General features: G+C 28.3%; 1 protein-coding gene across 16 annotated transcripts; it reads right to left on the bottom strand.

Moving 5' to 3' along the window:
• Positions 1-3,900: 3,900 nt before the first annotated feature.
• LOC115716866 (exonuclease 1-like) lies at positions 3,901-9,496 on the bottom strand. 16 transcript variants are annotated; one of them, XM_061115348.1, is made up of 8 exons: positions 9,083-9,496; positions 8,464-8,638; positions 8,296-8,374; positions 6,098-6,180; positions 5,349-5,518; positions 4,920-5,066; positions 4,431-4,650; positions 3,901-4,229 (listed from the first exon to the last, which is right to left on the bottom strand). In XM_061115348.1, exons 1-5 carry the CDS (start codon positions 9,168-9,170, stop codon positions 5,398-5,400), a joined length of 546 nt encoding a protein of 181 aa, XP_060971331.1. In that variant the 5' UTR covers positions 9,171-9,496; the 3' UTR covers positions 3,901-4,229; positions 4,431-4,650; positions 4,920-5,066; positions 5,349-5,397. The 16 variants fall into 16 exon arrangements, with proteins under 16 accessions (XP_060971331.1, XP_060971338.1, XP_060971337.1 ...); XM_061115355.1 differs by lacking the exon at positions 5,349-5,518 and having other exon boundaries at positions 4,920-5,117; positions 9,083-9,495; XM_061115354.1 differs by lacking the exon at positions 5,349-5,518 and having other exon boundaries at positions 9,083-9,495.
• Between the last annotated feature and the right edge of the window lie 1,908 nt (positions 9,497-11,404).

The raw sequence follows: 11,404 nt of genomic DNA, 5'->3' as shown, positions 1-11,404 counted from the left end.
TAGAGTGACATAGTAAAAAGTAAATGAAGGTATAATTTTAATTATATTTAAATATAGTTTAGGATAGTTTAAAACGTTACACAATGTCTAACTTTTTATAAAATAATATAAAATAATATAAAGTAGATGAGAAGAAAGAAGAACAAGATGAAGAGAGAAAGAGAAAGTGAATTAGAATTTCTGAGTTGTTTATTCCAATGGGGTGAACCCCTATTTATACAAATTCAAGAGTGAGATATTAAGAAACTAAGAAAAAGGGAAACTAAGGAAAAGAGGAATGTTGATTACAATTCATGGTAATAAATAAAAGATTTGGACATCCACATAATTATTAATATTTATAACACTCCCCCTTGGATGTCCATAATAGCTGCCTTATTAAAAATCTTGCTGAAAACTTGGTCAAAAGAAAAAGAGTATAGTGTAAACTAACTCCCTCCCCCTCATTTAGACATTTGTGGAGATCTTCTAATCGACGAATTTCGATCTTGTCTGCCGTCTTCTCAAATGTTGATGTTGGTAATAACTTTGTGAATAAGTTTGTAAGATTGACACTTGATTGAATATGTTGAACACCAATATGCATTTTCTTGAAGCGTATAAAGAAGAATTTTGTGAAATGTGTTCTAACTCTATCTCCTTCAATGTACCTCCTTTTAGTTGAACGATGCAAGCAGTATTATCCATAGAGAATTGCTTAGGTTGATACTTCTCTATTGAGTGCAATCCATATGTTTCCCGAATATGCTATGCCAATGATCTCACTCACACACATTCGCTACTTGCTTCATAAAATGCAAGTATGTTAACATGATTTATAGTTGCCTCGTTAAAAACCTTGCCAGAAAAACCCAGTGGGACAAAATTTGAGCTAGGGAAAAGAGTACAATATATATTTCATATTCATAATTATTTGCAAGTTGCCTCGTTAAAAACCTTGCCAGGAAAACCCAGTGGGACAAAACCTGAACTAAGGGAAAAAGAGTGCAACATAAATATGTCTCCCCCTCATGCACATATGATCCATAATTCTTTTGGTGATAATATATCTCATAAGATTATTGTTATCACTTTTAAAATATCATCATATACAATCTTTGATCATATATTTTCTATAATTCTTCCAGAGTATGTATGGACTTCTAAATTATAGATGAGGGGTCCGTGGAACATTAGTCTTTATCCAACTAATTGTATCACTCATGTGTGTACACAACTTTGTTCATACGAAAATTTAAAATTTCAAGTAGATATGAACATAACACATTAATGGTACTATAAATTTTTATTTGTGACAATGATGGTACTCCAAGACCATATATTTGTTCCATCTTGTTGTATGATCTTAATTTCCATATCAAAAGATCATATATTTATAATTCTTGATACATATGAAGTACTTCAGGACTTCAATACTAATGAACAAACTTTATACATTTAATATTTCTCGATATACAAAAGAAATAAAAGTTTGTTTTGCAATTAATCAAAAACTCTTCAAGAGTCTATCACAACGTATAATTTACGTATTTATATTGCATAGACAACCATATGTATTTTTCAAACAATAATTTACTTACATGTCTTTATTTCATACAAAGATCTTTGTCATATAGTGCGCGCGACTTAGAATTTATATCACTTAAGACATGTATTAAATTCTTCTAGAATTTTTAGATAAGGCTTATTTCAAATTCTCACTATATTAGGAGCTCCAAATAAATAACCCTTTTGTTGCAATATTTATGTGACGCTTATAAATCCTCATAAAATATATTCCAGGCTATAATCAAATCATAATTATATTTTCTCAATATTTAAGCCTTACTTCAATCAATCTCATGTCTATGCAAATTTTGTACAACAATTCATTATGTACAAATACATATATGCAAATTTCTCATTAGAAATATTTATTTGCACACCCTACAGATTACTTCACTTTATGTGAGTAAATTTGCTTGGATTGCGTCATAATATTTTGGTCAAAAATCAAAATGTATGTCGATGATTCTCGACAAATCTAATACCATGATCCTTGCTATCTCATGTTAGTTTATTGCATATGCAAACATTCAACATCTATTGTCGACAAAAATTTTATTATATGATAATTTCCTCCCATATTGACATAACTTATAGAGATCTCTTTAAATTACATATTTTCAAATATGTTTATCATTTATAGGTACCTATATAGAATCACTTCAGGGATTCAATTATGATCAAATGTGTTATGTCTAACTTCTCTTGGGAGTCTCTTCAAGTACCGTTTTCATCACGGTTACCATTTTAATCATCAATACTTTATAACATTAAGGTATCTCCATCAGTATATCACAATGAATCAATATTTGTTTAAACTCATATATACTATATGACATTGAACTTCAGGTTCAATAAACTTCAGTTTCAAGTTCAATCCTTATGAACTTAATTCATTTCTAAGAATGAGTCATACGTGTATAATTAGAAATACATAAATTTACACATTTTGTAAATGCATGATCATATAATCTTATCACATCGATAAGAAACTATGCAATAAAAATATAACAATGGCTCAAGATTGTTAAAGAAATATAATTGAAATATTTTCTATGTGCAAATATATGCACATTCTTCTTTTGAGCCTTATAAATTAACAATGAGAAGAATCTTCTGGTTTTTCAACAAAATTTAGTCAAATCATTTGACAATTTATTGCATATGATTGATCATGTCAAAATAATTCAATTCATGAACTTCAAGTTCACTATAATTTGTATTTCAATGAAACTTTCAAAAGGTATTGTAAATTCATTACAACATAATCATTACAAGTTTCATTTTTATATACACGAATAATAAAATTATATTATTCTCCAAAACATATAAACTCTTCAGGAGTCACTATTATGTTTATCAATCTTTATATTTCTTCAGGAATCACTATCATCAATTCAATGATGTGTATAATTTAAAATATACATGACAACTTCATCATGTTATTGTAATGGTCAAATAGATATAACCATAATATATCATTCATTTTTCTTGGTATCTTTTTAACAAGTCGTCTAATTTATTAATAGACTATTCATCAGTCTAATTATCATGACTTGATATATTATATATTTCAATGTACAACCAGTACATATAATAAGTTATTTCTTATTACTTTCATAACTAGATAAAAGTTATACATCTAGGTACATATACAAATATATTTTACTACTCCAAGTAGCAATTGTATGTAAGACTTCTTCAGGAAGTTTTTCAAATAATCATTTTGTGATTCTTTATCACTTTGATTATATTGGATTACTAACAAATATTAGTAAATTATATATCCACTTTTGGGAATGTGCAAATTGAATTATATAGTAACTATATATATACATATCCTGTACCAACAATAGTTTGAAACTATTGATTTCAAGAAATAATAAAATATGTATACACTACAAAAAAAAGGATATTCAGCTACAAAAAATTTGGTAGCAAATAATGCCTATTTGGTAGCTATTAAACTTTTTGCTACTAACTTTTTTTGGTGGCTACTTCGTAGCTAATACTCCGTAGCTGAAAGTTTTTTGCTACCGAGACAATTTGTAGCAAATTTGCTACTAATATTTTTGTAGCAAAAAATATCTAATCTAGTAGCAAAATAATTACTTTGAAAGACTACTAAAACTTTTTTGCTACTACATTTTGGTAGCAAATCACCTTTAAATTAGTAACAAATACAATTTTAGTACTTAAAAATATAATAATTCTGCTACTGAAATTTTGTTGCAAAATAAATTTAAATTGAATTGTATGTGATTTTTCAACCAAATTTATATTTAATATTTAATTTTAATTATTCTAGTAATGCAAATTTCTAATTATATATTTGTAGAATTATTAAAAAAATTATTATTAAAATATCTAAACTCACTTTAATAGAATTAATAACTTATATATACATACAATTAGTAAATTGTTGATAATACAAAATCTCTAACATAATCTAACATAATTTAAAATATATAACATAGACAAATCTAAAAAAATCAAATAAATCTTGGATGGCTTATATCCGACCAATTCTGTTAGTACTTCACCAAACATTTTATTTGCTATACAATAGATTGAGCCCTCTTGTGATGCCATTAGTGTAGACTCCCACAACACTCTTCGTGTGTAATTGACCAGATCAAGGTATTCTACTGCAATAAGTGACATTGGGTTCTGAAGGTGAACACCTAAACCAACAACAACATGAAAAGAAATTACTCAATTAACAGTCTACATAAAGGGTCTTGGTTTAACTAGAGGACATGAAAAACAAGGGTTGAATTTCAAAGTCTTTTCCCTGATTTTAACTCTACAATGAAAGCTGATCTATGATCAACACAGTGGCATTAAATTGAGACTCTTTATATGTGATAGATTAGCTGAGTTACCTTACAACTTTGCTGACTTGACAATGAGTTGAGGAGCATTCTAACCCATGCATTTTCACTGGACATATCCTTCTTTCCATCTCTCTTCTCTTCCTTTGGCGGGCCAATACTCACAATTGTAGCAGAGTTCCATTCGGAGAAAAAACGACATTCAAGCTATGACCCCCAATGCAAAAGTCTTCCCCTCCAGAAATTGAAGTGTAGCCAAGTGACCAGTCATCTGTAATAATACAAAGACAAATGCCAGAAAAAATAATCTCTGAAGAATATATATAAAGCATTATGTTCTATTTTAATATGAGCTTCAAGAAATAAGAAAAAACTATATATCTGGACTGAGAAGAGAATGAAAAATGTGCCAGTTTATAACTTTCAGATCCAATGAAAGGAACATTTCAAGAGTCATGAAAAAAAAAAAAAACGGAAGAAACATAAGAAAATGAAACTCCAAGACCAAAGAAAAAAAAAATTGAAGTTACAAATAATCACCTCAATCAGAAATTCATGTTTTCCTCTCTGATCTTCGAGGGGAGAACAAAAATTATTAGTCATGTTTATGTTCAAAATCTTTGTAAAGTGTATCTATCTTCTTTGCATCTATAATATCTTCCAACCTAGCCAACTGATCAGCTGCTACTGCCACTCATCAGAAAAGTGAGCTACAAATCAAAATCTGAAAATTTTCAACTGCAAATATCAATATACAAGTTTCAGTTAGGATATTTGAGTTAAAAACAGACAGAAAATGTACAAGATAAACTGGTACAGGAGAATATTTAACAGTAAAAAAAATTCAGCAAACAACTTTTAACAAAACACAAGTTGTACTGCTACTAATACTATTCTCAACAACGATCATCATCATCATCATCATGAAAACTATGAAAATAGTAGTAACGAAATAAGGAGTAGCAGTACCAGTACTACTAGTCAATGTATTGACTGGAAAAACATGGACAGTTTTCTTTCATCCCATCTCAGTACTGATCATCCAATAATATCCTTTGTGGGCTCTGATGATTTGCCTCCTTTGGTCCCTCAAAATTATAGGCAAGAAACTCAGAACCGCCATTTTCTTGGGTGTTTTCCTGATCAATTGTGACAAATTCAATATACATTGATCGATTAAGTATATATATATATATGCATATATTTGATGATGATCAAGTATATATATACGTATGTGTACGTACGTATTATGTCGACCATATATATATGGTTACATTTTGTTTGCTAGCTTCATCATTGGATTAGAAGAAGATGGACGAGATCGAAGCAAGAACGATATAGCTCATGCTGACAATTATATATCGAAATTATTTACATTAATAAATAACACAATCCATGCCCAATCACTAGTAGGAACAGTATATTAAGCTATATATATATGCTTTTTAAATTTGTTTTAAACTGGTACAGGAGAATATTTAACAGTAAAAAAAATTCAGCAAACAACTTTTAAAAGGAGTCTTCTCATAAAGCCAACAATATACATACAGACAGAGACACAGGGAACACTTCAGTTCCATGGATAGATACAACAACTATGCTATGACTTTAAAACATAAATAAATAAAATTTGACAATGGATAAGTCTCTAATCTACGTTATGACAATTTGCACAAACATCACCAAAAATGTAGCACAAACAAGATCACAGAATGTACTTGTTTATTCCATAATTGAGTAGGGGCAACAAACATTTGCTGGGAAAAAGGTCCTGCTTGCTGAAATTACCCAGAATCGAAAGCTGGAAAAATTTCCAAAGAAATTTAGAGAAGAATCTATGCACAAGTAAAGTAATCAAAACTAAACTAAATTGTGTTAACTTATCCAGAAATCATTAGGACAAATAAGTTTAAGACCATTTATTAACCTGCTGTTCCAGTCATTCCAAGAAAATGAACAATATTGTATGCACTCCACATCTGATCAAACATTAACCTAGTCCAACAGCAAGAGTTTCTCATCCCTCGCACTCAATCTAACTGCTATATTTACCCGAATTAAACATTGGACTGAAAAATTATACCACACATACATACATATATAGACAAAAACAGCATAAATTGAGAGTTATCCCAAAACCCCGTCAAAGCAAGGAACAGTAAATATAGCAGAGGAAAAACAACCGAGAAAAGAAGATGCACATGTAGAATTAAGCAGTGGAAAGTGCAGGAAAACAAGTTGGCCATCCTTAAACCTCGGAAAGTTGCCAAGAAATTTACCAAGAAAATATCAAAGAGAATCCATCTGAAGAATTAAGACAGAGAAAAGCACAAGCATGTAACAGAGACATGGATCAGAGATAAACCCCTACCATCCAATGTTTGAAGTAGAAATTCAGGCCAAGAAAGCCAAAGAAAAAACAGCACAGAAATGAGAGAGGGAGAGAGAGAAGCTGAATTACATAAGGCCACCTGTGCTGCTTCAGTTGTGAAATAAACAAAGTAAAAGGCAGCTGATAATGAGAGACTAGACTAGAAACAACAAGAGCAATCATCTTTTACATTTAGTATTTAACTAATTTTTATAATTACTTCCATTTAATAACAAGAAAATATTACACTAGGACTTTTTATTCCACAAACTATGCAGAGCAACATCCAACCTTTTTCACAGCAGAAACGTCATCATAGCAGCAGTAGGTGACAAAAATTAAATCAAAAATTCAGTTTAATTTTTGATCAAAAATTAATTTTTCAGTTTAATTAATGTATTTTTAAATTAAAAATTATACCTATAAATAATTAAACCACAAATGTAGAACATTTTAGTTATAAAATTAACAAACAACTTAAGAATATTAAATTTAATTTATCCAAAAATAAAGGAAAAAAAGACGTATATCCTAGCAAACATTTATTATAAGATTTAAAATAAGATAAAAACATTAATTATAAACAAACAATCTGGACAGAGTAATTTAAATTTAAATTTCAAAAAAAGATAAGTATCCCACAAAACAAGGTTAAAAAATAACAAAAATTTCAAAAATTAAAATTTGAATTCGGTTTTTAAATAAATACGTGTATGTATATATATACCATACATTAATTTTTATCGTCATTTTTTTTTCTTTACTCTATTCACATTCACTGTTAACGATTTTTTTTTTCTCTCAAAAACCTTAATTTGCCTCAACAGCCTCAACAAATCTAAAGAGCAATTAAGTGCCATAGTTGTATAAAGGTATGAGCTAAATGATATTTGATATATATCATGATTGACATTATAATCTTGCATTGATTAGATTGTTAATTAAAAAATCCCTTCAGGTGTTTCAATTGGTGAGGTGTTTCAAAGAATTTCAAAAAGGATACAAGGAGTGGGTACACACAAACAGGTTTGAATAAATTTCTATACTATTTCACTAAAACAATATGCATTGAAATCAACTAGGAAATATAGAATTGACATGGATTAATTATTGAAAACTCTTATTGAAAACTCAATCTAGAAAAGAACATGACGCTATAGCAAACCAATTATCACCATATTAACATATCATTTAATGAAAAAACAAAGAAACATTGTTTAGAGAACAAAGTATCTTGCGACAATCCTCAATGACTACCAGGCAGTTAGATTCAAACTCCACCTTTGGCCAAGACTGATCCTTAATCCAACTAAGAGCCTACTTAATTAAAGACATTTCTTTATAAATGATTCAATATTTTCAAACATTTTTTGTGCAAAAGACCACAGTCTAACATAGTGTGCATAATGTAAATCAAAACCAAAGTACTCACCAGCTAACTTGAAAGACTAAGGACACACTACATCCAATAAAAACATTATTCAAAAGCCATCTAAACACAACAATTGCAAGTTCCACAAAAATGGGGAAATTAAGCCAAATTACCTGAAAGAACTCAGTAGCTGCACTAACATTGCCTTCTTTAAGCTTTGCCATTGCTATTTCGCGATTACTTATTCTTCTCCTAAACCATTCAAATACACAACAATCAAAATCACATAAACATAAACACAATCAAAATCACTGAAGTGGTTTATATTGACAACAACATACCTATGGCGGTCTTGCTCAGTTGTAGATTTACAAGGTACATTACCACCATCAAAAACAACCACTGGAGTTATCTTATGATGTCGAAGTAAATTGATTCTATGCATAAAGTAATCAATGTATCTCAATTTCTTCTCACCATCTGAGTTTAAACACAGCTCCATACTACAAGAATATGCTGCCAAAAAAAAAAAAAAACCCAAAAAAAAAAATATAAATTCTTATATAACTTTTTGAAGATTTGTTTGCCAATATTATTTGACCAAGTTTGACTAATATGATCGATATATTAGCGTCATTTTACAAATAAATATGGACTCAAGCCTAGTTCATATATCTACTCTTTCAATCAAATTTGATATAGTCCAAAATAATTATAATTAGTTAAAAAGCTTGTAGCTAGTGTGAAATGAAGAGAGTAGTCCAATCCACGAAATTCATTCTATTCTTCACTCGTTTTTCTGTTTTGAAACTGATCTATTTATATTATAACTTTTTTACTAATACTTATAATAAAATTAATATCTTTCTTATGTATTTTGAATTATTTCGATCTTCTAACACAAACCCAGAAAGGAAATTATAATAAAATAACAAGAAAATACATAAAAAAAAAAAATACCTCCTTTGTGAAGCCATGAATATGCATCAATACCAACTCGTTTTCCAGCATATTTCTTGATGTGAATGGGTTCAATGTAAGGTTTCATGAATCTGACAAGTAGGGCCCACAGCCACTGTCCCCACCGCCAAATCTCTTGAACTCTCCATATTTCGTGCTGCCGTTCTTCGCCGAAGTCGAACAGAGCAGAACGTACTGCCTGAGGTGCCGTTCTTCGCCGAAGTCGAACAGAGCAGAACGAGAGGGATCGAACAGAGCAGAACGAGAGGGAGAGACTGAGATCGATTTTAGGGTTGATACTGAGATCGATTTTAGACTGAGAGCTGCCGTTCTTCGGCGAAGTCGAACAAAGGGAAAGAGCAGTTTAGGGTTGATACAGCTGCTCTTTGATATTGCGTATATTTGCAGCTAGCTGTATATACTCTTTTTTATTATTATTATTATTATTATTATTATTATTATTATTAGTCTACCAAAACTAATTAAATGTAATCTATTTTAAAAAATATTTTTTTAACAAAAAATAAATTGAGTGACATTATTTTTAAAAAATATAATATGTTTTATTTTTAAATGACAAATGTAATTAATTACTAAAAAAATTAGAGTATCATAACTTTTAATTTTCAAAAATAGTAGCAATTAAGTATATATATTTGAAACAAAAATTAGTATTATATTCTTTATACTTAGTTGTGTAGCACTTATTTTTGAGTTGAAACTATATATAAACCATAAATTATCAATTATAAATATAAATATGAATTTATTTATACACTTCAACAATAAATAAGAAATATTAGATCGTCACTTTAGTTGTGCCAATAAAATTTAGGATTAATTACAGCAGGAGACGTTAATTATATTTTATTTATAGATATATGATGACTTATTTAATTTAAGGATATACCCAATATTAATTCTCTTAAATTGCTAAGCGGTATACATTCAAATTAGGATAAGTTTTATTTCATATCATTTTATTTCTCTTAAACTTTTTCTTTTTCTAAATTGTTTTCTCTCTCCGGTAAGCATTCCATATCATTTTATTGGCCACTTTCATAGTAGCTACGTGAGAGGAATTAGTAGGCTTAATTAAAAAATATATATATACATAATATATTCATAATTTTCTTTAATATTAAAAAATAACTCTTTTTTTTTTTGTCTTTTTTAAGAAAAGTTTAAACAATTTTTTTGGTTACACCGATAATTATTTGAGCTCAAAAATTATATCACCACGATCTACTTTTCAAGGAGATCGTTTTAACATATGGGAAGTATATATTTTATTACTGATGTCGGAAAAAATAATTAAAATCAAAAGTAACCTTTTAGTTTCTTTACTAGAAAATCGAATTTTTAAATATCAACTAATTTCTAAAATAATTTATAAGAAACTAAATTTTTAAACATGATATCTTCTCTGTTAGATAGGATGTGTTGTTGTTACTTATTTAAAGTAAATTTATTTAGATTCTAGCAAACTCTTAAATATAAACTATTATAATATTTATTGTAGTAACCCATAAAATTAGATAGTATACTTATTTTATCCAAATATAATATTTAGTTATTAATAATTTATAAAAGAAAGGGAAATGTTACTTTTATCTTGTTCATCTTTTTTTATATAGGAAAAAATATGTGTTTCTAACAACTTAAAATATGATTTAAAATTGCTAAAAAAAAAAGGTAACCTCAAAGTATTTTAAATAATATAGCCTAATTTTTTTTTAAAAAAAAAATCGTAGTTTTAAAGTTATTTGATCAAAATAAGCAACTAAATGTGTATGAGAAAAATTATTTTGAAATATATTTTTTTTAATGAAAAGTAACTAATTGATATATTATTTACATCAAAAGCAACCAAAAGATTACTATTTTTTTTACTTGCAAAACACTGAAATTTCTGGAAGCGAGAATTTTTAAGTTTTTTTAATTTTCGGTAATAATTTTAAATTTTGGCATTTATGCTGATGTGGCACATCGGTATTTGTGCAAATAAATTTGTTAAAGGTATTTTTGCAAATAAAATCAATGTTAAGTATATTATTGAAAAAACCCCAAAAATTTATACACTATGGTGCCGTTTGGTAACAATTATGTTTTTTAATTTTTAAATTACAAAAATGAGGTAGAATTTTTGTTTTTAAAATTTTGTTTCTGAAAAACAAAAATGTTTTCTATAACCACTTTTGTTTTTTAATTTTAAAAGCTGAAAACAAAAGTGTGTTCTGTAAAATTTATTTTTATTTTGTTTTTTGATTTTATTTAAGTCGGGTCTGGGTCCGGGTCTGGATCGGGTGCTAGGTTCGGTAC

Source organism: Cannabis sativa, chromosome 5 (genome assembly GCF_029168945.1).
Source record: "Cannabis sativa cultivar Pink pepper isolate KNU-18-1 chromosome 5, ASM2916894v1, whole genome shotgun sequence".
In the NCBI taxonomy this organism is placed as follows: domain Eukaryota; kingdom Viridiplantae; phylum Streptophyta; class Magnoliopsida; order Rosales; family Cannabaceae; genus Cannabis; species Cannabis sativa.
The sequence above is the reverse complement of the archived record's forward strand: the minus strand, read 5'-3'. Positions and strand labels throughout refer to the sequence as shown.